Source organism: Solea solea, chromosome 15, assembly GCF_958295425.1.
Source record: "Solea solea chromosome 15, fSolSol10.1, whole genome shotgun sequence".
In the NCBI taxonomy this organism is placed as follows: domain Eukaryota; kingdom Metazoa; phylum Chordata; class Actinopteri; order Pleuronectiformes; family Soleidae; genus Solea; species Solea solea.
Window position 1 is genome coordinate 12,375,488 of NC_081148.1, and position 23,682 is coordinate 12,399,169.

A 23,682-nucleotide genomic window follows, 5' to 3' on the forward strand; every position below is an offset into this window, starting at 1 on the left:
AGATTGTACCGTACAGTTTTTCATTGGAACTTTTCAAAGAGGCATTCATCCAACTTCATTCTGGAGGCTGGAAGCAATTTGTGTTGATTTGTATTCTCATTCTGGCAAGTGTTGTCTGTTATTCTGTATGGTCCATTTAGATCAATGATAGCTGAATGAAATAGATTTGACTATAAAAGACCTTTCATGTGCATTGATATTTTGTCATATATACTATAGTGTACATACATATACTGAGAGAGTCTTGTCTTGCATTTGGTAATATTTAATAACCATGTTCTCGCCTACACGAGGAGAGCAGACATAATGTAACTCACCTAATAGACATGACTCAAGCTCTCTTTACCTTCACATACAGTGATGCAGTAATGTGTCTGGCTCTGCCACAGACTGTTCTTAAAAGCTGATTACCTTCACCACCAGCTCATTCCAACCCAAACCACAATGAGCTGTTGTATCTTGACCAGTGCAGAATAGTGATAGATTGCACCGTGTAGGATAAGCTGAGCAGGACATGCATCCTGTCAACCCACAGGAGGATCGCAATACTGATTCTTTAAGCGCCATCTGGTGGTCATGCTCTGCTTGCAACTAAAAAAAAGTGTCATCCCTCAGGTGCTTGGTTAGTGACATCATGAGGACAAGGATGGTAGAGGATTGTTATGTTTGCCCTTTACTGTTTTGAATTTTTACTTACAATCATGTCCTGGCAGTTTATTATTCAAAAATAAGTCAATCTCTTGAGAAAAGGTAAAGGCTTAAAATGCATTACATGATAATTCATGTTCGTGCAACATAACATAAGTAGACAATTCAAATGGGGTTTGCACTGCATCAGGTTCTCCTATTAATCAATGTTTGTTCAGCTACTTCTTTGTTTACATTTAGTGTTCATGGTGATGGCATTCAGCATTTTAATCAAATACATGCTCACATGAATGTTGGGGAAAATCTAAGGCAGGCTGATTACATCAGTGACCTGTGAGTTAATCACGTCTTCCTTCCTCTCTGTCCTCCTCTGCATGTATAAATGAATGCATTCCTACTTAAGTAGATAACACAATTTTTTTGAAGATTATTCAAGACATCCTTGTCCCTCACAATAAAAAACAACATTTTCTTTTTCTTTTCTGTTCAAATTTGGAACTGTTGGTAAGAGCAAAGGTTCCTTTATAAAACATTTAAACAAAACACCAGCACATTCCTCTCTTGAACTTCGGTCCTCCTCTACTACTGAGTCAAAACTCACCAGCATTAAAACCGTGGTTCTCAAACCGCGTCAAACTGTCTGCAAGCTGTGTGTGTGTATATATATATACACACACACAGCTTGTGTAAAAAATAAATGTATATTTATTTAAATAAATAAAGGAAATAATGTGAACTATTGGACTAACATGACCTCCACAATAGCTTATTTTCCTACACATAAGTGTGTCCAGATCAGTTGTCACATGCTGACAAGCATCATGGTGGCTGTCAATAAAAGAAAAGTACAGGCAGCATTTAGCACTTTCCAAGAAAAGTGAAAAAAAATAATGTTTTTGTTAATGTAAAGACAAGTGGAATAGTAGGATTAAGACAGCTGCTGTGAGTTTGCAAAATATCCCCAGGTGTTTTATAAAGGGCCACGGGGCAAAATAAGCAAATGGGAAAGTACATATTTGTTAAGCAGTCAAGGTAAAGCCAATAAATGTTCGAAACATTATTTAAGTATCCAAGTATCCAGAGGCTTCAGTTCTATAGTTCTATCAACTACACTAAACTTGTGCAGTGAGGATTTTCTCATTATGAGGACACATGTGCTGAAGTTTACTTCTCTCTTTGGGACAACCTGTGGGCAACTATTTTCTAAACGCAATCTTGCAAGTAATCGGTTCTTCTCAAGACAGGCCAACCGGAACCTGGTAAAGGAACAGTCTCATCATAGAGGTCAGTGGCATTTTCTTCCCTGTAATATATTTACATATGGTCTATACAAAGGCCAAAATTGAAAAGGTTCTTGAATATGAAAAAAGTTTCCTACCTGTTTTATATTGTTCAGATCTGTAACACATTTTGACATAGTTCTGCCAATCTCAATTATATCTTAAAAATGTAGCTAAAAAAACACAGTTTAACACGAACATTTTCGATCCATATTTCAATTCTGTTTTTGTAATAATAATTACCCTATTGTTTAAACAGTTAGATATTTCTGTGCATACAAATATGAATATGTTCAAAGTTAAAGAAAAACATTTTGAAGGAGATAAGCACAAAAAATATATGCCTGTAACAGTATGTAACAGCTATGAGTAAAAGGAATGATTATTTTTGTCTCATTTCAGGGTATACAAAACAGGAACAACAACGTTTTAATAAGGTAGGTCTGATGTGTGTGTGTGTGCGTGTAAAAGTGGATGGCACTGTTGCTTCACAGCAGGGAGGTCACCGGTTCGACTGAGAGTCTCTCTGTGTGGAGTTACAAACATGTGCACATGGCTTTTTTACCACAGTCTAAAAACATGGAGAGGTTGATGTGACACTCTGAATTGACCGCAGTTGTGAGTGTGAGTGTGAGTGGTTGTTTGTATCTATATGTTTGCCCTGCGCGATGGACTGGCAACCTGTCCAGGGTGTACTATGCCCTGCCTTTCAACCTATGTCAGCTGGGATTGACCCTCATACTGTGACCCTCATAAAGCAGTGAATGAAAGAATGAAAGAAATTGGAAGACACTTTTTTTCTTTGGGTGGGAGGATATACATACCAAGGGGACCATAGGCATTTAGGCCAAAAGATATAAATACAAAAAAGCTTTTTTTCCACATCTAAAGGAAATAACATGAAATATTGGACTAACATGTCCACCGTGATGGCTCCTTTTCTACATGTAAGTGTGTCTAGATCAGTTGTCACATGCTGACAAGCATCATGGTGGCTGTCAAGAAAAGAAAAGTATAGGCAGCATTTTGCACTTTCCTAGACAAAAAAATGTTTTTTACTAGGTAGAGCAAGTGTAGGCCCATGGGTTGGACTTCCCCAGATCATGCACACATACAGTTGAATGCAATTGTGGGTTCTGTAATGCAACAATTGCCGAATCTTTATGGCTGACTGAATCCTAAAACTATCTGTAAACATGCTTGTTTTTCCTCCCACTGAAGCACACGTCTCGTGTACATGTGCAGAAGACACTATATTTCTGACAGGGAACAACTCAGCTTCACACTCTGTGGTCTGCCAGTGGCGTCCTGATAGTAACGCTTCATTTCACCCTGATTCTTGTGTTGTTTGACATCTGCAATTGGCTTATTTCTGTGAACAAAAGCAAATTCGAGGAATCTTTTATTTCTTTCCTTGCGGTATGAGAGCCTGGCCAGACGTGCAGTGGGTGGATAAAAACGACAGTGTTGACAATATCTCCTTATCTGCTAGCTTTGACCTGATGGGAGCAAGGCCATGGATGGGTGCACCTACCTTATCACCATATCTGCATCTGCAAGGCCAACCCATAGCCACTGGCTATGGGTTAGTTTTTTAAACACCGCCATGCCTCCAGGTTTCAGGTGGGCTATTTGTTCTCTGTGCATGCAGAATGCAGGCTGTGGCTTAAGGCACAATACAGTGTTTAGAGAGTAGGAACGAAACTGCACGTAGTCTTCCCCACATCTTCTTATGCAAAGGAACTCCCTGTTCCCTTTTTTCCAGGCTGTCTGTCTACCTTTCACCTAAAAAGAGTTCATGCACTTTTGCCTAGACAATTAAACATGATCATAATCTAGAAAAATGTCCATTTATGGAACAAATGAACTCTTCAAGGTCATCAAATTCCTGTTTTTCTTTTATATCTTTATTATTTACTGTGTATTTATTCAGATGGTATATTTCCCAACTAGCTTATCATGGACATATTTACTGTGCACTGATAAACAAAATAAAGTGAAGAAGTAAATGAGTAGAACATATCAACACATTCATAAATGAATCACAGGTAGTAACAGAAATGTGTCAAATCCTTAACTGTGTAATGGTGATGAACCTTGACAACATAGTACATTAGGAATACGAAGTGAACTTTTAGTTCCATTATAACTCTTCTCTACAGCTACATTCCATTTATAACACTAAGAAACATTTGGGGCATGGAAACATTCTATGTTCACTGATTCAGATCCAAGGTTGAGGTAATAAAGCTTGTTTAGATACTTTTTTTTTTAAATTTCCTGTTACACGTTCCATTAACTTCACTACCGGCACCGGAACAAATCAAAGAGAGGGGAGAGGAGCAAATCGTGGAGGTGGGTCCCTTTCTGAGCCTCTGCATGTAGAATAATGATGAAAAGCTGCATACTTTGTTTATAATAAGTTAGCACTGCAGACTACATACAAGGTATTCTTGGCAGTTGTAGGTAAGACTTGCAGATGACAGTGGAAAGATTCTGCCTGAAAATGAAAATGACAGGTGATTGTGTCTCCATTTAAAAGCAGTTATTACTTGTTTAAATGCAACTGTCAATAGCAAGTGGATATTGGCACCTTTGTAGCCCTTATTTGAACATTGAAGTGTTGTAGTACTCGGTAAACAGTAGACGGTACACAGAGAAACTCTGGCTGCTGTGATAAGGAAAGGCAAATGCTATATTTTGAGGAGAAGGGTGATTGATAAAGCTGTATCAGTAAGTGGATTATGGATATTCTAAGAGAAAGGAAACAATTTATGTTAAATCATGGTCTGAAATCTCATGTAAGGCTCTTTTATTACTTTTATACTCAGTCATGGTAAATTATTTAAATGATATATTTGAAAGTGTTCTTTTGTGCATGGGAAGACATCTAAAGACAGATGATGGTATTAGTGGAAGACAGGAAGGAATGGTAGAAGAAGGGGAACAGAATTGGGTTTGAAAGTCTTGGTGGAAAAGTTAGTTGTATATGGAATCATTTTATGACAAAATGCTGGATAATCTGAAGGCGCACAAAGAAGATAAACTGTCCATAAAGTAGACTTTGATCAAACAGTGTTGTGACCTGAGCGACTGCAATGGTTTATGCTACTTATTGTGTAGATAAGTTGAATGTACAGAAATACAGTTGCATGCATATGAATTGCAGTGAAAAATGATTTTACTATTGCCAATGCCTTAGGCAGATCAAAGTCTGGGTGAAGTATGAAGCTGAATGTCTAATGTCAAACAGAGCTGTCTTATGCTCACATGTTTCGTAGTGGTTAAAATCGTCAGGCTTCATTTGGTAGCCTACATTTAAGTGGAACATTATCTAGGTCACTGTAATCTTGGTTGTGAAGATACAGATGACTGGACGTTGACATTTTGAAGACACTCTCCGTTCATTCCCAAGGCAAAACTAAGTAAGGTAGCTTTTGTGACATAGGCGAACGCAAGGAACACTTTGCTGTTGCTTATGTTCACGCACGGAATCTTTTGATTGTTGCACCGGGGAGCTGTCAAGCCATCACAAGTGCCTCCTACTTTCACAGTAAGTTCTCTGTTATTCTCCGTTTTACTGCTAATTGAACGAAATATGCTTGTGTAAATGGTCAAAGTTCTCTGTTTGAGAATGTTTTAACTGTCTAAAGTTACTGAGCCACTTTGTTTTAGAGCCTTTGCTACCGTTTGCTGTTAGCGTTTTGGAAGCTGCAACGTAGAGCTAGGAGCAGGGTCATTAGCAGTGTTATTAGCAGGGCTAATTCAAGTGAATGAAACCAGTATTACGAGCAGGTCTCTGACATGTTGAATATCTTGTGTTTTTAGACTGTAGTAAGCTGCTGTGTGCCCGATGGCTATTTCGCATTCTTAGTGGTGTGGTAGTATCCAAGCATGTAGATCAGACCTTGTTCTGTGTGAACAGTTGGCTTGATGTGTCTTTCAAGCGACAGTCATTTTGACTTGTCAGAGTAGTAAAAGTAGAAGTTTGAATGATAACAATTACGATGGCTGAATTCAAACTTTAAAGATGTGCATGCAACAGGATCTTCCGTTGTGTTTCAGTATCTCCTTCTTTCTTTACATTTTCATTGACTCAAATGACAAGGACCTTTTCAGGACATAATACAGGGAGCATGAGGTACTGTATTTACATAGGCACAAGATTAATGTTTTCTATTTGGAGGGGCCTCATGTTGATGTGTCCCTGTACTTCTCCTTGAAAGATAACATGTACACGACTTTCAAAGTCATCACAGACTCTGGCACTTGTTGGCTTATAAGCAGGAAAGTATTTGTACATCAGATTTTCTCTTGGATGAGTTCTCATCAAGTCTGTCAGTTATCCCAAAACACTTTTTTCAGAAAAAGATGTGCCTAAAATGACAAGGAAAATGACAGCATTGATACTGTGATGGTACAAATCCATCTGGGCTCTTCCATTTTAATCAATTTTCTAGCAATATCAACATTGTATTGTATTATACTATACTATTATACAATATTATATTGTTCCATGTACAGTAAGGAGTCAAAATATCCCTAATTTCTAATGTGTAACTGCCAAGAGTTTCTGGTGCACAGCCATTTCCACAACAGTAAACATATGTACCCATGGTAGTAGCGGTATTCGGTCTTTTGGAATCTGTGGTGTTTGTCTGACTGTAACAATAATAACTCGGGCAGTTTTAATCCAATTTAGATTAAACTCAGCAAGGTGCTGGGGGTAAATGCACCCAAAGCACATACACATATACAGTACATACAATTTTGATAATAATTTATGTTTCAGTTATATAAAATAATATGTTTGTTTTTCTACATTGAGCTGGACCCCACGTATGACCACTAAATAGTTGTATTATACTCAATCTCACATTACATTAGCATTATCAATGTTATACACATAATTGATAATGCTAATGATATGCCAATAACATATGTGAACACATTTTTTTCTTCTTTTTTTTGCATCCATTTACAACTCTCCTTATTTTGACATTTGTTTGTTGACATTAATTGTTTGTAGCCTCACCAAATCTAAATAAGACAAAGTATTTTTCAAATCATTAGTATTCTGTACTTTTGTATTATGTATCTTTTGTTTATAGAAGTGAACAGTCAGTGAACTGAATTGTTATATTCTTTTCAGACCTCCAGGATGGCCCAGGCGGACAGCAAGGTGCTGGTTCTGGGAGCACTGGCTGGAGTGGCTGGTGTCGGTTTAGCTGTGATGTGCTATCAAGGTTTTAGTTCAAGCCGAAGACCCTCCTGGGCTGGGTACCGCCTCAGCCACACTTATGAACAGGGACCTGATGTCATGTTGGTGGATGGTCCACTTGGCGGTCAGGCTGAGGTGCTCGAGCGCCTCGAGGCCCTGATCCAGTGTGTGTCTGAGCTGAAGAATGAGATGAAGGCATTGAAGAGTGCTCTTCCCTCACTTCAGGACCAAGTCAGGGAGGAGCTAATGGGACACGGTGAAGTGCGTAGAGCCAGCCCTCTACACAGGACCACGCCAACACGGAGGAAAAGAGCTACACGTGCTGTCACTGACACCAGACCTGAGGGTCGGAGCTCGGAGGAGGCAGAAAGTGAGGGAGGGTGAGTAGTTTGCTGCCCAATGTTATCCTGTACTCCTCACCAATGTTGTACTCAAGTCTAAGTCAAGTCCTGATTCCTCAGTGCTTGTGTCCGAGTCACCAAAGAAAAGTACTCGTCAAGTCTTTGTTGTGTCCTCAGTTTTCGAAGTCTGAGTCATTCAATTTGAATGGCTCATTTAAATAACTACTACATAAATAGAAAATACTGAAGCTTGCGTTTAAACTTTTATTATGCAGCACTTCTGTGATAGTGGTAGTTGGACATAATAATTTTCCATTAAAAACAGGCTTTTTGTTTTTCTGGTGACATCTGATGCACAGCCAGTGCACAGAGTAGCTTAACAGAGATTTCTCTGTGCTGACTGCAGTCGTTATGATTCTTAACTTAATGTTCAAATGATGCTAATGTTATGCATGTTTTCTTACTTCTGTGATGATTTTTTTTCCTCCCTGTGCTCAGGAAGTACATATTTTGAGATGATAGTTAGCTTTGCTTCTGGTTCTTTCACAGTAGCTGGAGTTCTTATTTAAGAGAAATTCAGTGTTCAGTCTTTTATCAGTGATTCTTAATTTTCCCAAACATTTTAGTTAAGATTTATGTGTATATGTTTTAAATCACATTCCATTGCTTCTTTAGATACACGTCTTTTAACAATTCTTGAATAAAAATCTGGACATTTTTTTAGTATATTTATTTGGCAAGCTACAATATTATGACATGAATCAAATTTCTGGTGTCTGGCTCATTACATATTATCCCGAGACATGGATACTGTGATAACAGCGGTGGTGATATTCTAGCTTTACTGTCATTATTACATAGTTTGTCCAGCAGATTTCACTGTTTACAATACTTAGAAGCTGCTGCTGCTGCTCTTGAGTTGACACAGAACAGCTTTGAAGATGTAAATGCTTTAAAGTTAGTGTAAATGACCTGCCTCTGGTATCCCTGTTCCGTTATTCAGATCACAAACACAAATGCATACCATTTATATGACCCAATGTATTAGCATCAGTTTAATATCAGAAGGGTTCATTTTATTCATTTCTGCATGTCAAACATTCCAGGAGAGCTGAAACAATCGATTACTAAATTAACCAACAACTATTTTGATAATCGATTAATCAGTTTGAAGCGTTTCTTTTTTCTTTGGCCTGGATAACAAAGAAATCATTAAAAGTTAATCATTTTGGTTTGTAGACAAAAAAAGACATTTAAGACTTTAAGATTTAAGGTTTTCTGATATTTTAAGGACCGATTATGAAAATAATCGTTTGTTGCAGCTCTACATTCCAGTACACATAAACATGATAACCATTGCAATAGATAAAATATTACATTGATTTCATTGCTACTTTTGGTCTTTATTGCTCAGTGTGTGGATAAAAAAAATTGTGTGACGCTCCTACTGTACCAGTAAAATTGCCTGCCCCTTTTATAAAATAAATTATAATTTTGACAGTATGTACATTGGCCTCAGGCGCTGCAGAGAACATCAGACTAATTAAGCACTGCATGCCAAGTCACCCACCTCCACCCTCAGCTAAATACCTTGATTTTATTCCAACCTTGAGTAACATAAACAACAGATGTGTTCCTTTTGATCGAAATACCATTCAAAGGTCTCATCATATGCAAAAAGATATCAGCATATGAAGATGAAGTAAAGGATTTAATGCAATTAGCAGTCAGACAGACAGGGACATGATTATATCTTGTGAGACTGCAGACTCCTCCCTTTCTCAAGCAGTCCAGAGAACTACAGCGGCGTTCGCATATCAGAAAGGATGTCATTCCTTTTCATTTCCTTATTAGCTTCCTCTTCAAAGCACAAAAAGCATGCGCCGGCTGGTTTGTCAGTCCATGTAAACCAAGGTTCTTTTCTACATTACATAAGTCTTACCAACAATATTTTTTTTTTTATACTTGAAGCAATGCAAAATGCCAAGGAAACATAACCACTGCATTCATATTTTAACCACACAGTGTTTAATTGTGTGATGAACCTGCAGATCAGTGCTGAATGACTCCTCCCAACCTCTGACACTGTCCTTTTGATGAATCAATTGCCCAAGAGCATTTTTTTACAACATGAACTAGGTCATCTGAATAATCCAATCCAATGTGTTGCAACACCTATGTCCTCTAAGAATCACAAAGTTTGTTTTGCTGTTTTAACATTTGTCATTTAGTGTTGCACAATCTTCAGTTATGTCATATGCAACCGTTTACATGTGTGCATAAACACACCTAAATGGTAAAAAAAATGTAAATTACAAAGTACAAACCATTTTAATTAGATTCCATCTAAAAAGGATTTTATTTCATTTTTCAGCAGTAGAAGATATTTGACCTGTGTCATGTGTCAACTAAAACATAAAACCTTCATGAAAAACAGAGCTATCACCTTAAAATTATTTCGGGACATGTAGGTTTGTTGGCATTGAAAGTTTAACTTATAGAAATGTTAGTAACACCATATCATATGGCTCTTATTTTAGGACAAATGAACATCTCTGTTGAACATACCTTGTGTTACCATCACATCCTCATTTGCTAGAGGAGCAGATGGAGGTGCAAGACACCCTGGAGCTAATGCACTTCACAGGTTCACTATGGTTCACAAAGTGACAGTCGTTGGCTGCATCAAATGTTCTAATTACAGCTCGGGCTATTATGCTTTAAAAGAAATCACATCACGGACACACCTCCTATAATTTAAGAGCCTTTCCTGCCGCTCTGTTATTTGTATGAGCAGAGGGTGTGTGGGAATAGTGCGATAAAAATTCCAGCCCCTCAGGGAATAAGTAGCGTTCCCCCAGAGGAGCCAGTTACACCCCTAATCCTCACATCCATTTAAATGGCTCTTTGTATCTATTCAACTGGATTGGAAGTGTTTGGAGCACAATAACATCTTATTAGAGTTATAATTTTAATCACTGTATGTTTGTGGAAATCCATACCATTTAAATATATATGGTGAGTCAGTGTATTAATTAATTTGTGCGAAGAAGTTTCCAAAAATGCCAGTTCAACTTTTAGTGGCCTTACAAACAAACCATGATGAGGCCTGTTGAATTTTTATAAAACTAATTTACATAACGTGTATATATACGTTAATGAGATTTTTGCCCTTCAACAAGGAGCATCGTGTATGAACAGGGCCTTTAACACATATTTCCACAGCAAGCTGTGCTGCAGGACATGATAGATGCACATCATGAATAATGCTAAATGTTTTTGATTCCTCTTCCTGAACCTAAATGATTTTCAAACTTTTTAACTTTAGTGTATCTATTTGTTGGTAAGACAGAAATCGTATGTGTTGTTAAATAAAGATAATTACACATCATTTTTACAATCACACAGTACAGTGCTTATCTGAGTGTGTAGCAATGAATACCACAGTGCTACCAAGAAAAATACACCAAAAACGGAACAATCATTAAGACGTTATGTGTAAATTATGTTGCAAGTGTAGTGTATTGTTGATTTAAACTTGGAAAATGTAAACCCTTCCACTGTAAGGATTCAAGTTTCATCTGTTTACTTCATTGACTCCTCATATGTCACAACTGCTTCCTTAGTGCTGTTTCTCTACAGACCCATCAATCACCCTGTCCAGGTGCCAAGCTGTCAGGGCCTCACTTTTAAGTGTCTTGTATGAACTTGTAATTCATTGAACAGTTCTCAGTTTATTATCCACAGCACACCTCTGAAGCTCAAGGACATGACTTTTTTCATTTCCCCCCCAAAAAAATTACATTTATGGCAAAGGGAAGTTGTTGATTTAAGCAGATTTAAGGTGCATTTTTGTTTAGCAAGGGGCAAGCCTGATCAACACACACAGAAATGTTAAGAAAGAGAAAAGAGAGCTCATTGTCTGCTCTGTGATTAAAAGCTTTAGTTTGTCTCCTCTGTGATGCCATGGTTCATGCTGCTCTGCAGCTGTCTGTGACCAAGACATTCAGAATTATATCCTCAGATTCATACCTCAGTTGACGTCTTTCAGCCAAACAAACATGTGTTGAATTAAGAGTACAGTGTGTCCCAGTGCTGATGCATTCCGTTCTGTTTTATCGTCTGACTGATATCTGTTGAATTTATCTCTGTCCACCTGCATTTCTTATTTATGTTTGCCTTAATGGCCTTATGATCTCAAGGGTTAGGATTAGGGTAAAGTCTGATGAAAAACCATCATGCTCCCGGTCTGCTCTGTTGTTTAAAATGCTGAAGTCTAAATTCCAATTATCTGAGTTTTTGGCCATAAAATGTGATTGGATTATTATGAATTACATTTAATTTATACGCCTCCGTGCCAACGTCAACTATAGTTTTCGGGTTGTCTGTCTGTCCATCCAATTCTTGTTGTGCTATCTCAAGAATGCCATGAGGGAATCCTCTTACATTTAGCACAAAGGTTTAGTTTAGTGGCTAAAGGTGAAATGTCATGGTCAGTGTTGCCTCAGAAATCACACATTTTTTGCCTTGTTAATGTGAAATCAATGGAAGTATGTGAGGGAATCTGTTAAAGTTTGGCACAACTATTCACAAAAAAACGGATTAACTGCTCCACCTTGTGCAAGGACATATTCACATTAGATGGCCATACACACCTGGTCTGTATAGTCATGCTGAGGTTGTTGAATGAGGATACATTTGTATACTGTGCAAGTTACTCTGGAGCCCAAATTCCTTTATATCTTTGTTGTGTTATTTCCTGTTTAAGGTAGTTGTTATTCACATATCAGGATGGTACTGGAGAACTGGCTCCAGTTGAAAACCGGTACCATCTTATACACATCATCAGAGTTGTATGACTTTTGAGCTTATTATTTTCTTTTGTTGATGCCTAAGTTCAATTCAATTCAATTCAATTTTATTTGTATTGCGCCAAATCATAACATACATTATCTCAGGGCACTGTACATAGACAACATCAAAGAGAGCAGAGAACCCCAACAGTTCACACAATGAGCAAGCACTAGGCATCAGTGGAGAGAAAAAACTCCCTCTTAACAGGAAGAAATCTCTGGCAGAACCAGGCTCAGAAATGTGCAGTCATCTGCCTCGACCGGTTGGGGTGAAAGGAAAATCGGGGACAGAGGATGGTGGGGGACAGAAAGGGGGGAGAGAAAGGACAAGAGGGAGATGAGGTAGAGACAGAAGAGAGAGAGAGACCAGGAGCAATACACAACAACTGTATCAAGTTACAAATTAATACAGTTTATGATATCGACTTTTTAATTATAGCACAATAATAATGGTGATGATGTGGGTAGCCTCGAAAACTGGATCTTGGTCCCGCAACCTGCATGATGAGAATACAGAGAGAGAGAGAGAGAGAGGGAAGGAAGGAAATACACAAACTAGGGAGAGAAAGAGACAAGGTTAATGACATATAAAAAGTCAAAATCATATCCTGAGTGTGAGAGAGTGAATGTGCGTGCACCACAGATAAAAAAGTCCCCCAGCAGTCTAGTTCTATAGCAGCATAACTAAGAGCTGGTCCAGGTTTCCCTGAACCAGCTCTAACTATAAGCTTTATCAAAAAGGAAAGTTTTAAGTTTAACTTTAAATACAGAGAGAGTGTCCGCCCCCCGAACTATCATTGGGAGCTGGTTCCACAGGAGAGGAGCCTGGTAACTAAAGGCTCTGCCTCCCATTCTGCTCTTGCAGACTCTAGGAACCACAAGTAAGCCTGTATTTTGTGACCTAAGTGGTCTATTAGGGCGATAAGGTAAGACTAAGTTTTTCAGGTATGAAGGGGCCTGACCATTAAGTGCTTTGTACGTGAGGAGGAGGATTTAAAATTTAATTCTAAACTGTACAGGGAGCCAGTGTAGAGAAGCTAACACTGGAGTTATATGGTCTCTCTTTCTAGTTCCTGTCAGAACTCGTGCTGCAGCATTTTGAATTAACTGAAGGGTTCTAACAGACTTGTTGGAACATCCTGATAATAAGGAGTTACAGTAATCTAATCTAGATGTAACAAAAGCATGAACTAGTTTTTCAGCATCCCGTAAAGACAGAATGTTTCTAATTTTCTTAATGTTCCGCAGGTGGAAGAAGGATGTTCTGGAAATTAGTTTAATGTGTGAGTCAAATGACATTTCCTGGTCAAAAGTAACTCCAAGGTTCCTCACAGTGGAACTGGAAGCCAGGGTGATGTCATCTAAAGTGACAATGTGATCGGAAAGTTTTTCTCTGAGGTGTTTAGGGCCGAGTATAATGACCTCAGTTTTTTCTGAGTTTAAAAGTAGAAAGTTACAGGTCATCCAGGACTTAATGTCTCTGAGACATTCCTGGAGTTGAACAACCTGATTTATTTCATCCGGCCTCATTGATAAATAAAGCTGTGTGTCATCTGCATAACAATGAAAGTGTATGTTGTGCTTTCTAATAATGTTCCCTAGAGGAAGCATATATAAGGTAAAAAGTATAGGCCCAAGCACTGAGCCTTGTGGAACTCCACAATTAACTTTAGTTTGTAGTGAGGCTTTATCATTAACATGAACAAACTGGAATCTATCAGATAAGTATGATTTAAACCAGCAGAGGGCAGCACCTGTGATACCAAGAGTCTGCTCCAGTCTCTGCAGTAGAATATTATGATCTATGGTGTCAAATGCAGCACTAAGATCCAACAGGACAAGTAAAGAGACTAGACCATTATCTGAAGCCAAGAGAAGATCATTACTAACTTTAACTAGTGCTGTTTCTGTGCTATGGTTTAATCTAAAACCTGACTGAAAATCTTCAAACAGGCCATTAATGCGCAAATATTCACATAGTTGATTAGCAACTACTTTTTCTAAGATTTTAGAAACAAAGGGAAGATTAGACATAGGTCGGTAGTTAGCTAAAATGTCTGGGTCAAGGGTCGCTTTTTTGAGAAGGGGTTTAATAACTGCTATTTTAAACGTTTGGGGCACATATCCAGTTAATAAGGATAGATTAATTTGAGTTAATATAGAGCTGTTAATTAAAGGAAAGACATCTTTAAACAGTTTGGTGGGGATAGGATCTAACTGACAGGTTGATGGCTTAGATGATGAAACTAATGATGTTAATTCAGGGAGATCTATAGGGGAGAAACTGTCTAAATGTGCACATGGTGCTTCTAAAGCTCTTGTGCTAAAAGATGAGTCAGTCCCAATATGAGGGAGGAGATGATCAATATTTATTCTAATTGATGTTATTTTATTCACAAAAAAGTTCATAAAGTCATCACTGCTCAGTGTTAAAGGAATAGATGGTTCAGTGGAGCTGTGGCTCTGTGTCAGCCTGGCTACAGTGCTGAAAGGAAATCTATGATTATTCTTATTTTCTTCAATTAGAGAAGAATAATAGGCAGCTCTAGCTTTGTGTAGGGCTTTTTTGTAAGCTACAAAACCATCTTTCCAGGCTATATAAAATTCCTCTAGGTTATTGGAACGCCATTTTCTTTCTAATCTACGTAACGCCTGTTTAAGAGCACGAGTATTGGAGTTAAACCATGGTGCTCGTCTCATCTGATTCACCACCTTCTTTTTCAGAGGGGCAACACAATCTAATGTAGTACGCAGTGAGGCCGCTGTACTATCAACAAGGTTATCTATGAGGGCGGGGGTAAAATCACAAAAGGTACCTTCAGATGTACTGACATATGGCACCGAGTTAAATAAAGGTTGCACTGTCTCTTTGAATGTATTAATATTATTATCAGACAGGCACCGGCTGTAGCTGTATTTCTTATTTATGTTATTGTAGTTCATTATTGTACAATTAAATGTGAGTAAATAATGATCAGTAAGGAGAGGGTTTTGAGGAACTATGTTTAAGTTATCAATATCAATACCATAAGTTAAAACAAGGTCGAGGGTGTGATTAAGGTAATGAGTTGGTTTATTAACGTGTTGAATAAAACCTATTGATTCCAACAGCGAGTTAAATGCGCAGCTAAGACTATCACGGTCAACATCTACATGGATGTTGAAATCCCCTACAATTATGATTTTATCTGTCTTAAGCACCAACTCAGATAAGAACTCAGAGAACTCTGATAGGAACTCTGAATAAGGAGCAGGTGGACGATAAACTGTGACTATCATAACTGGTTTTTGTGATTTCCAACTAGGATGAGCTAGGTTAAGAATAAGGCTTTCAAACGATGAATATCCTAGTTTGGGTTTGGGATTGATTAATAATCTAGTATTAAAAATGGCTGCTACACCTCCTCCTCGGCCTGAGCTTCTAGGAACATGGGTATTAGCATGAGTGGGTGGAGTTGACTCATTTAGACTAACGTAATCTTCTTCATGTAACCAAGTTTCAGTTACACAGAATAAATCAATACAATTGTCAGAAATGAGATCATTTATTAAAACAGATTTTGAGGAGAGAGACCTAATATTTAATAGTCCACATTTAAAAGTGGTATTATTGACTCTATTTTATTGTTAGTATTAATCTTTATTAAGTTAGAGTGTCTAACTCCTCTTCTGTTTGTTATTGATTTATTTACTTTATTTACTTTAGTTTTTACTTTAGTAGGTCGAGGGACAGACACAGTCTCTATAGGGTTTTTAATTGGTGACTGCTCGTAAAGAAGCACAGAGAAGCATGGAAGACTGCAACTCTGTGTTGTTCTTTGACATGGCAGACAGGGCACACTAGCCTCCCACATATACTCTAAGTTCTTCTTGGGTGGCCTGCTCACAAGGTGGATTAAGACGCTCCCAGTTAGATTAAATCACTCAATTTCAACTAGCACAAATCTTAAAACATACCTGAGTTGTTAGATTCCAAATTAGTTTCAACCTCCTTATGGCGTGAACATGTGAATTGTCACATTTGTTCTTGACGAGCAGTGTCATTGTTTGTTGGAGGAGATTTACACCTGTACTACTTATCACAGTGGATGAGAGAATAGTTAGAAAGAAAGTGATGCCCAGTCATGTTGTCAACAGGTGGCTCAGCCATGGATTAGTAGGAAAGTGTTTTTTTCTTTTAAAGTGTCACTCTCTGCCCAACCTATGGGGGCAGCGAGTGACTTCAACTTTTGACAAAAGTTGAAGAGAAGACGGTGAAAGCCTTCTCTTCCTGCCCTGTCCTGTCACCACAGCTACGCAGACTGAATAAGCCAGGCTGCATGTTCCGAGGCCTGGTGATGTTGGGATGGTAACTCTGGTTTGTTTTGAACACTGTAACCTCAGAGACTGCTGTTGCTAAGCCTCATCGAGAGATCCCTTCATTGCCCCCCTGGGGTCTGTATACTGAAAGGGTGATCTCACTTTGTGAGCTCACAGTCTGTTAAAAATGAAAGTTAAAGAGCCTATCTGTAAGTTTTTGCTATTCCTATTTAACCACAATTAGCAGTAGTAGCTGTTTTTTTTTGCTTTTGAATCTAACAGAAAGCATTGCAAGTTCTGTGGAGCTGTCTCAAGTGTTGTGGAGCTGTGAAATCAGATGTTAGCTTCCTTTAGCAGGGTTATTCTATTCATCAGTAGCTCGTTGAGTCACTGTAGCATCCACTCTTCCCCTAAAAAGTAGCCCTGCTCAGAGGAGGGCATCTTCTAAACTCTTGTCCTGTGAATGCAACATTGCAAGGATAATGGTTCCCACACAAATATATTACACATTACATAAGCACACACTATTACAAATAGATCCTCTGCTTCTTTTTTTCCCTTTCAGCTTGTGATTCATGACCCGTGGAATGGCGTGACAGGAATGCGCTGATCATTCAGTACTGTGCTGCTTATCTCTCCAGCTGCACTGAGTAAATAACTGCTGAATGAATAAACGAACAAAAGGTTGAATGAATTAGGGATGAATGAATGAATGAGTGAGTGAATGATTGACATAGGTCTCAATAAAGTGACTGTCTTGTTGATGCACTGAAATGCACTTAGATACACTATCTTGCAAGTTTCTGTAGCATCATGTGGCCAGACAAAAAAGAAATGCCACAACAGTCAGATTAAACACAAAAGCCATTCACATTGTTTAAGCTTAAATGGTCTATTGGCCAATAAATGATGTGAGCCTTGCCAGCAGGTTTAATAGTTTACTCAGGGTTGGTGCAGAGAGCAAGGCTGTAGGAAAGGCTTTGCAGCAATATCCCAAAATGATAGTATAAAAACAGAGATCATTGTCCAAAAAACAGCAACTTTACGATGACGATTCTCAATTTCTTACGTAGTACAGTTACGAAATGTCTAGTATCTATGTTCAAAAAAAGCTAAATGTCCGCAAATGCTTTTATTATGCACATATGGTGTTTCCATCACGTGTCCTTAGTGTGGAATGGCCTGTAGACTATGGAAGCTAGAATAGATCTTATCTTATCTTATCATTAGGATTGGGTATTATTATTTGATTTCTATTAGGGTATTGTTTTCATGTGTGTGTGAGTGAAAGAGAAGGATGGAGAGAGAGAGAGAGAGAGAGAGAGAGAGAGAGAGAGAGCGAGGCACTGTGTTGGGGTATTGTAGTATTGCCATCCTGTACGTAACATTAGGTTTGTGTGGTGGTTTCATTCTACATTTCTTAACTTCTTTAGTTGTCACATGCAGGAAACCATAAGATAAACCCTATCAAAATGTACACTTATTTTAATACATTTTCCACTTTTGTTTATGTTCCTAAACCTAGTAAATCATAGCAGTCAGGGCTAAAGATGTACGATGTGGGTGGAGTCAGGAAGCAGCCTCCAGTGCGAAACAACGTTTGGATCTACAGTACTTCTGTCTCTTGCTCGCTCAAACACGTTCCTCCAGAACCATGGCTCACAGCCCGAAATCTTCCCTTAACCACTATTGACGCACATGCACCTGCTGCCAAAACTTAATCAAGGCTTTTTAAATTTTTCTGTCTTTGATTTCTTCCTGTACTTTTAATATTATAGCTATTTGTTGTGATGCTGCTTCTTAAGTGTTATCCAAGAGTTTTAGTTCATAGTACCATGACATTTTTATGTGAGTATTGCATGCCACACCGTAGCAAACAGTTCTCTCTGTGTTCATGTAAACATTTGTGGGTATCCATGTCAAGATGTCAGGCTAGCATTTATAAACAATAAAGTGATGCACTTATATAAGGCCTTAAAACATGACTTTGATTGGTTTGAAAAACTCGTTCACTTAAGTGTTTTAATTTCACCTCACAAGTAGAAGATGTTTTTAGACATACTTGGACAGAGGCCATCGTCTTTAGAGAATGTGGTCGAAATTTAGGCAGTTTCCTGCAACAGGAAATTGTACTGACGTATTATTGTCTCTTTTGTTGCAGGTATATAACTGCATTGACAGACTCTGAGGACGAGGAGCTTAGTGATGAAGAGCAGAGGGTCGAAGAACAGCCTGCAGACAAGTTTTCAAACTTCCTTGAAAGGATTGACTGTTTGCATCAGGGCACAGAATCTGAAAAAAAGGATGCTCTCAACATCCTTTTGGAGCAAAGAGAGGAGGTGTTTTAAAACTCTGTATATTCTCATTTTATATATGTTTATGTTGCTGTGTCTAACACTGGTGTACTTCTGTAGTTTGGACAGGACTCTGAACTTCTTTGGCGGCTCGCCCGAGCTTACTGTGGTCTACATGACCTCAGCTCCACTCTGAATGAGAAAAAGGACTATGCAGAAAATGGTAATTTACTAAACCCAGACTTAATGCCTCATTAGCCAATTATGTAGTCTATGTGATACAAAGTCATAACCACTGGATAAACCTCAGATGTGAGTGTCTCACCTGGAGAAACCTAGATCCATGCAGTTCTCATTGCCTGCAGTGACCAGAAAATGACTACAAGTGTAATTTTAATGTGTTGTATGTTGTTTGCAGTGATTTTTTTTTTTCCAAACAAGACACCATAGAGTCAAGTCAGCTTCATGATGACAAAACATCTTTCTGCCACAGGCCCTTTTATAGCAGGGCACTATGACTTTCTGTGCTTGTCTGTGTTACAAGCAAAGACTTTTTTGCAGCCAATGGTAATGCTTTATTTCATAAACTGAGGCTGTTTCTAATTCTGCATTTCTGAAGTCCAGACTGGATTTACAGTACCTGTTTCTCTGATCTATCCTGAGGCTGTGCCTCTAATCAGAGCTAGCCAGGTACCTCCTGGTGCCACCTTTGTCACTACATTTGACAGTGTTTGACACATTCATTTAAAACAGCAGAGCATCACAATTAACATTTGCTTGAATATTAGTGGAGTGAATGTAATGAGACAATGAGACACTTTCCACTGTGTGATGAAGGACTAAGGTTAACAAGGGTTTTTGATCATAGTTCCAGACCTCTTTGGCATGACTTTGGTCTTCTCTTTCCGTATTCATGTCAAGTCACTGTTTGTATTTGTTTAATCAAGTGCCTGGTGACGTATCTTGATGTATGTTGTGTACACTGTTGTTTTGTTTGACAACACACCTTTTGATTCTGCTAATCCACCCTCTTCATTTGTCATGCGGAAAATGTCAGAGGTGAATCAGTGTATTCAGTTTTGTGTTAAAATGGAGCGTCATTGCAGCATCTGTTGTCTGTCTTTCCTTTCTTTTTAGGAAAGAAAATTGGCGAGGAGGCAGTGAGCCTGAACCCTACCAGTGCTGAAAGCCATCGGTGGTAGGTTTGATTTGATTCCTTCGATTCATATTTTATTGTTTAATAGATTCATTTTTTGTCAGTAAAGTCTTGTTGCCATTTCAAAAGCAAATCCATTGGCTATACTTGAAGATGCAGTTTGATGACATGTGACTGTCATTAAGCTCTATTATTGGAATCACTGATGATTGAATTTGACATGAATGAAAACATCAAACCGGTACTTTCCCCAGATTGGGTAGTTATTTTGAGCAGTGTCTGGAGCAGCTGTTCCTTGGTGTTTGACTGGATGCTTGACTCATGCATTTCTTAGACAGTTTAGCAAACATAACTTTTTTACTTTTTAAGGAAACTCTTTAGAAAGTGCACAACATTTACCCTGTAGGTCAAATCAAGGCAGATGAAAATATGCAAAGAAAAGTGCATATTTTCTCAAATAGGTGTGAGGTAGTTTCAGGAAAGTATGCGTCATGCTTTACAGACATGCATGGTTGTAAGATAATAGTCATCTTCCTGCAGATCACCCCCTCCCAAGCAACTTGATGGCATCAAATCCACTTTCAGGAATGTAAACCATTTCTCTTATTCTTTACTCCCCTCTTACTCGCTAAGTCGTACGTCAAGCCTGGTGACATGAATCGCAGTTGCCGATGTGCAGACCCCTGTGGTTTATTCCCCCACAGAAACACTGCTCAAAATGTCAAAACCTGACTGCTGTTCATATGCTTCCATGGCTGGAAAAGAGACATAGTGATATTGCATCAGACGGAACTCTAAGCTCATCTTTGCACAGTGAGGATTTGAAGACATCGGCAAAGTCTGCTCCAAATATAGCCTCAAAAGAGTGAAAGGACACTTTCTACAAAGCAAAGTCTGCTCCAAATATAGCCTCAAAAGAGTGAAAGGACACTTTCTACAAAGTAGATTTGAGTACCTCACAATCAAGCCTGCAAGTGCACAATGCTTGAATTTAACCGTTAATTGCATTTGTTTGTGTATATACATATATGTAAATTGTATTCACTGAATTTTTTCCCCAGTCACTTTCTGTTTATGTGCATGTTAAAGATTCTCCTGGAAATCAGGCCCAAACTGCCTGGTCAAAGCCTCCAGTCCAGTTTACTGAGTTCAATAGAGGATACTTAGTATTAGCTCAAACACATACCTCAACACTCAAGACGTCAAGTAAAATAAAAGGCTGTGTTTGTTTAGTTAATTAAGAGCAACAGCTTTAAAGAAAGCTTAATGCTAAATCCTATATCCTCTAATGGAATTTGTAAAATTCTCAAACCAAGCAGAAACTTTGTCTTAGTTGAAGGGACAGGGCAAAGTGGGTAAAGCTGCACTTAAAAAGGGGAGGAGGCAAGGACTGGGGATGGTGCCAGGCAGTGTTTGAAGGAAGTTTATGTCTGAGGTAACTGTTAACTTGGTGTTCCGATGCCGTGAGAAAAGTCACCTGTTTTCCTTGAATGCCGCCCAGCTTGTCATAATGTGACAGATGTTGTTTGTATGTGTTGCAAGTCACTTCCTGCTCTACCACCGAAACTATTCACTGAGACTTCCAGTAACTGGGTGGCTTTTTAAACCTTTTCATGAAAGTTTTGATAACCATGTTGCCTAACCTAAAGAGTAAGTTAGTACTCATCTAAATAAACACACTAAAGCAGGACACTGCAGTTTCATGAGGAAACAAAGACGAAGCCTTTGTGTCGCTGCATGTAAAGAGCTGTTAGTGGACACAATCAACATTTGTGTTGCTGTGTATGAGCCCGCTGTCGTATTCTCAGCATTCGTGCTAAGGCACTGCAAAACTGGCAAAGTTTCTCAATAGGCAAGTAAAATTGGATGTGTTCCAAAACATTTATTAATAAACTCCCCAAGTGTTTCATGTGTGATCATACAGACAAACTCATTCATGATAAACCAGTTTTAAATTGTCAACCATCCAATAACTGTTAAGCTATTCATTTTCGTATGTTTGAAGCAAGTCCTACAACTAACCATATGATTCAGAAAGATTTAGTTTATTTAACCTTTGTGAAATTTGTTTTTTTGTAGAGAGAGTAGATTCTTGGAGCCAGTGAAATCTACTGATCTAATGCATTGTCTCTCAGGCCTTTGAGTGACACATTAGCTGGTAGAGTGAGGTGCACTTGTGATTAGGGATGCACCGATATGACTATTTCCACCGATACCGATATCCGATATTAATATTGCTGCTATGGCCGATAACCGATATTTACCGATATCGATATATGTTTTTTAAAAAAAGTTTCTGAGATGATAAAAGTTTGTACAGAATGAAAATCATGCAAGCTGAATTTTTGAATGTCTTTCTTTATTTTCAAAACATGTTTTACCTCCAAATAACAAGGTCACATAAGACACAAGTAACCAACTACAGGTAAAGGTTTTTAGAAACCTTTACCACTTGTAGCAAGTGTGTAACTAAATTAAAGTACAGTTTAACTCCCTCAACTCACTAAACTCCTGTGAGAAAGTTTGGATCATAAATTACAAACATGAACATAAATAAAAATAATACCCTGCCAAAGTTACTGTAACCGAGATAAGGGCGTCTATACTGGGTACGTAAATAAAGTCAACAACCCTTCCTCCCGGCAACAACAACCGCGCCACTTCCCTTCACAATAAAACTACACAACAGATATGAGAAACAATACCTGACGAGCTCTACTAAGAGCTGCCATAATTAAAAAAAACATGTTAAAATACTTTATCAAACTTGCCAGTATTCATGGCAACCAGATATTTATTCAATTGCAAAACATCGGAAAAGTAGCGCCGACTTGGCAGGTTGTTGCGGGGTTCAATATGCGCTATCAACCGTCGGAACCCTCGGCTGGTCGTCAAGAGCAATCATTTCCATTACCTTGATCGTTATTGCCCTGGCCACTGTCTTCCTTTGGTCGAGTCCCAGCTGCGCTGCTTTCTTTTTGTCTGCTGCCTAATGTTACTAGCGTTAGCTTCCTGCCGTTGTTTGTGTACTTCTGGGTGGCGGTTTTTCAAATGACATGATCAAATTTGTGGTATTGAATGACTTGACGCGGAACCCTCCTCGCATTACCTCGACTTTGCAAGTGTTGCATAATGCTTTTCGCGTATCTTCTATTGACACCCTGAAAAATCGCCCACACCGCTGACATTCTCTCTCCTCCACACACACACACACACACACCTTGTGCTGCGCTTGCATCACTGACGCTGTCCCCTTCCCGACACACATACACAAACGGCAATTAGACGGGTATAAACATCGGTTGTTAAAATCGGCGCAGTTTTACTCATTACACCGATGCCGATATGTTAAAAAATGACGAACATCGGCCGATACCAATATTAATGCCGATATATCGTGCATCCCTACTTGTGATATTTAAAAGCTTCTAAAGTCCTGTACACACAAGAACAAGTTGATTATTGTATGGTATCAGCTTTTTATCCACCCTGAACCTGCAGTTTGGGAGTCCTAAACATTATATTTTTGGGAAATGGGTCACAGAGTGAAAATTTATCTCAAAACTTCACCCTTAATTTTTCTAAAATGA

The 23,682-nt window shown here is 38.5% G+C and overlaps 1 protein-coding gene across 2 annotated transcripts in view; it reads left to right on the forward strand.

Annotated features, from left to right (window-relative positions):
* Positions 1-1,745: 1,745 nt before the first annotated feature.
* The window catches only part of LOC131473688 (regulator of microtubule dynamics protein 2), a 33,120-nt gene continuing 11,183 nt past the window's right edge, over positions 1,746-23,682 (forward strand). The window contains exons 1-6 of one of the 2 annotated variants that reach the window (XM_058651131.1): positions 1,746-1,932; positions 2,331-2,365; positions 7,081-7,529; positions 18,804-18,981; positions 19,057-19,159; positions 20,074-20,134. In XM_058651131.1, coding sequence (XP_058507114.1) covers positions 1,791-1,932; positions 2,331-2,365; positions 7,081-7,529; positions 18,804-18,981; positions 19,057-19,159; positions 20,074-20,134 — 968 coding nt within the window. In that variant the 5' untranslated portion in view covers positions 1,746-1,790. Of the gene's footprint in view, positions 1,933-2,330; positions 2,366-4,566; positions 5,482-7,080; positions 7,530-18,803; positions 18,982-19,056; positions 19,160-20,073; positions 20,135-23,682 lie in introns of those variants that run through there. The other variant, XM_058651132.1, reaches the window with a different exon arrangement.